This window comes from Lactuca serriola, chromosome 3 (genome assembly GCF_051521515.1).
Source record: "Lactuca serriola cultivar US96UC23 chromosome 3, Lser_US96UC23_V15, whole genome shotgun sequence".
NCBI lineage: Eukaryota > Viridiplantae > Streptophyta > Magnoliopsida > Asterales > Asteraceae > Lactuca > Lactuca serriola.
Genome location: NC_136410.1, coordinates 248,621,886 through 248,623,989, shown reverse-complemented (window position 1 = coordinate 248,623,989; position 2,104 = coordinate 248,621,886). Strand labels below are relative to the sequence as shown.

Sequence of the window (2,104 nt, the reverse complement as noted above, 5' to 3'; positions counted from 1 at the left end):
GTGGTATATGATTTTGATAAATTCCAACCATATTTGGTATTATCCAAGACAATAGTTTTTACCGACCATTCTGCCCTTAAGTATCTTTTTGCTAAACAAGATGCTAAGCCTAGATTGATACGTTGGGTCCTACTCTTACAAGAATTTGATATTGAAAAAAAAGATAAAAAGGGAATGGAGAACGTAGCTTTCGGCCATTTATCAAGATTAGAGAACCCGCATTTGGAGGAATTGGAAGAACACAAGATTGAAGATGATTTTCCCGATGAGTATCTTTTGGTAGTAGCAGGAGAGGTGCCATGGTTTGTAGATATAGCTAATTACTTAGCAACTGAATACATTCTAAAAGACTTAACCCGCAAACAAAAGAAGAAATTCTTTTCAGAAATCAAGTACTACTTTTGGGACGAGCCATACCTTTTCTGAAGCTGCGCAGACGGGATGATACGAAGATGTGTGTTCGTGAAAGAAAGTTGGGAGATCTTGGAACATTGCCATAGTGGGCCTACTAGGGGACATCATGGAGTACATTATACGGCTAAAAAGATTATTGATATTGGGATCTATCGGCCTACAATTTTGAAAGATGCTGCCCAATATGTCAAAGAATGTGATTCATGCCAATAAGCGGGGAACATATCATCCCGAAAACGAGATGCTCCAACATAATATTCAAGTTTGTGAAATATTTCATGTTTAGGGGATTGACTTTATGGGACCTTTACTAATGTCAAAAGGGAATAAATATATCTTAGTGGCAGTCGACTACGTATCTAAATGGGTGGAGGCACAAACATTACCTACTAATGATGCTCGAGTGGTGGTGAGATTTCTCAAAAAGTTATTTTCAAGGTTTGGAGTTCCTAAAGCTGTTATTAGTGACCGAGGCACTCACTTTGCAAATGACCAATTAGCTAAAGTGTTGAAATGATATGGGGTACACCATAGGTTCCTGACATCCTATCATCCACAAACAAGTGTACAAACTGAAGTGACAAATCGGGCTTTAAAAAGGATTTTGGAGAGATCGGTTAGAGGAAATCGAAAAAAGTGGTCGGATAAACATGATGGTGCACTTAGGGCTTTTCGAACAGCTTTCAAAACGCCTATTGGTACTACACCATATAGGTTAGTTTATGGAAATAATTGTCATTTGCTGGTTGAAATAGAGCATAAATCGTATTGGGCTTTAAAGATGTGTAATTTTGAGTTGGCCGAACTTCATACCAACCAGTTAATGCAAATGAATGCCCTTGAAGAACTTAGAAATGAAGCCTACACAAATTCCTTGATATACAATGATAAGACTAAGAGTTGGCATGACAAGAGACTAAAGGGTAATAAGGACTTTCATGATGGAAAAAGGTGTTACTCTTCAATTTAAGATTAAAACTATTCTCGGGCAAACTCAAGACAAGGTGGGATGGGCCTTTTGTGGTTAAACAAGTTTTCCCACATGGAGCTATTGAGCTTATATCAAAAGATGGAACCCCTTTTAAGGTTAATGGGCATAGGGTGAAGAAATATGAAGAAGGAATCCCATAAGATGAAGGAATTGAAGATGGGTTGCATTTGGAAGAAACCACTTAAACGTAAAGCGGGAAGGAGTCCAGCTAACGACTCCTCAAAAAGAAGCACTTCCAGGAGGAAACCCGAGTTTAGAGTTTGCTTTCTTGTTACCTTTCATTTTCATTTTACTTTCATTTTTTTTAGGATTTGCTTTTATCAATCTTCTTTTGTGATTAAAATGATTTCTTGAGAGCAAGCAATGCTCAACTGTGGGGTATGGTGGCATAAAATTAATGAACTTAAAATTTTTTCAAACAAAATTAACAAATCGTTGAGTCCACTCATCTACTCAGTGAGTCCTTTTTGAAAAATCCTGAAACATCACGGATTCGCGTAATCCCTATTCGGCGAGTCAACGTATTTACCCGAAAAAATATTAATTTTTACATTCTGTAAAATAGCCCTAATTGGTAAAACATATTGACAAGTGCAGCCACCAGCCGCTCGACGAGCAATACTTTCTCTCAAGCTCTCATCTCCATTCTCTTGTTATTCCTTGAAATGCCGACCAAAAAGGTAACATTTTTCTACTTAA

General features: G+C 37.5%; 1 protein-coding gene across 1 annotated transcript; it reads left to right on the top strand.

Annotated features, from left to right (window-relative positions):
- The first annotated feature begins 727 nt into the window (after positions 1-727).
- On the top strand, positions 728-1,545 carry LOC145096161 (uncharacterized). Its single transcript, XM_079033926.1, has 3 exons — positions 728-852; positions 949-1,365; positions 1,419-1,545. The coding sequence occupies exons 1-3, from the start codon at positions 728-730 to the stop codon at positions 1,543-1,545; spliced, it is 669 nt and encodes a 222-aa protein (XP_078890052.1).
- Positions 1,546-2,104: the final 559 nt, after the last annotated feature.

Bases quoted from the DNA above. Each gene is read 5' to 3' on its own strand.
- LOC145096161 (XM_079033926.1), top strand. From the start codon at position 728: ATGTCAAAAGGGAATAAATATATCTTAGTGGCAGTCGACTACGTATCT. The intron at 853-948 runs GTTTGGAGTTCC...GGTACACCATAG, and splicing joins CTCAAAAAGTTATTTTCAAG to GTTCCTGACATCCTATCATC. The intron at 1,366-1,418 runs GTGTTACTCTTC...ACTCAAGACAAG, and splicing joins GACTTTCATGATGGAAAAAG to GTGGGATGGGCCTTTTGTGG.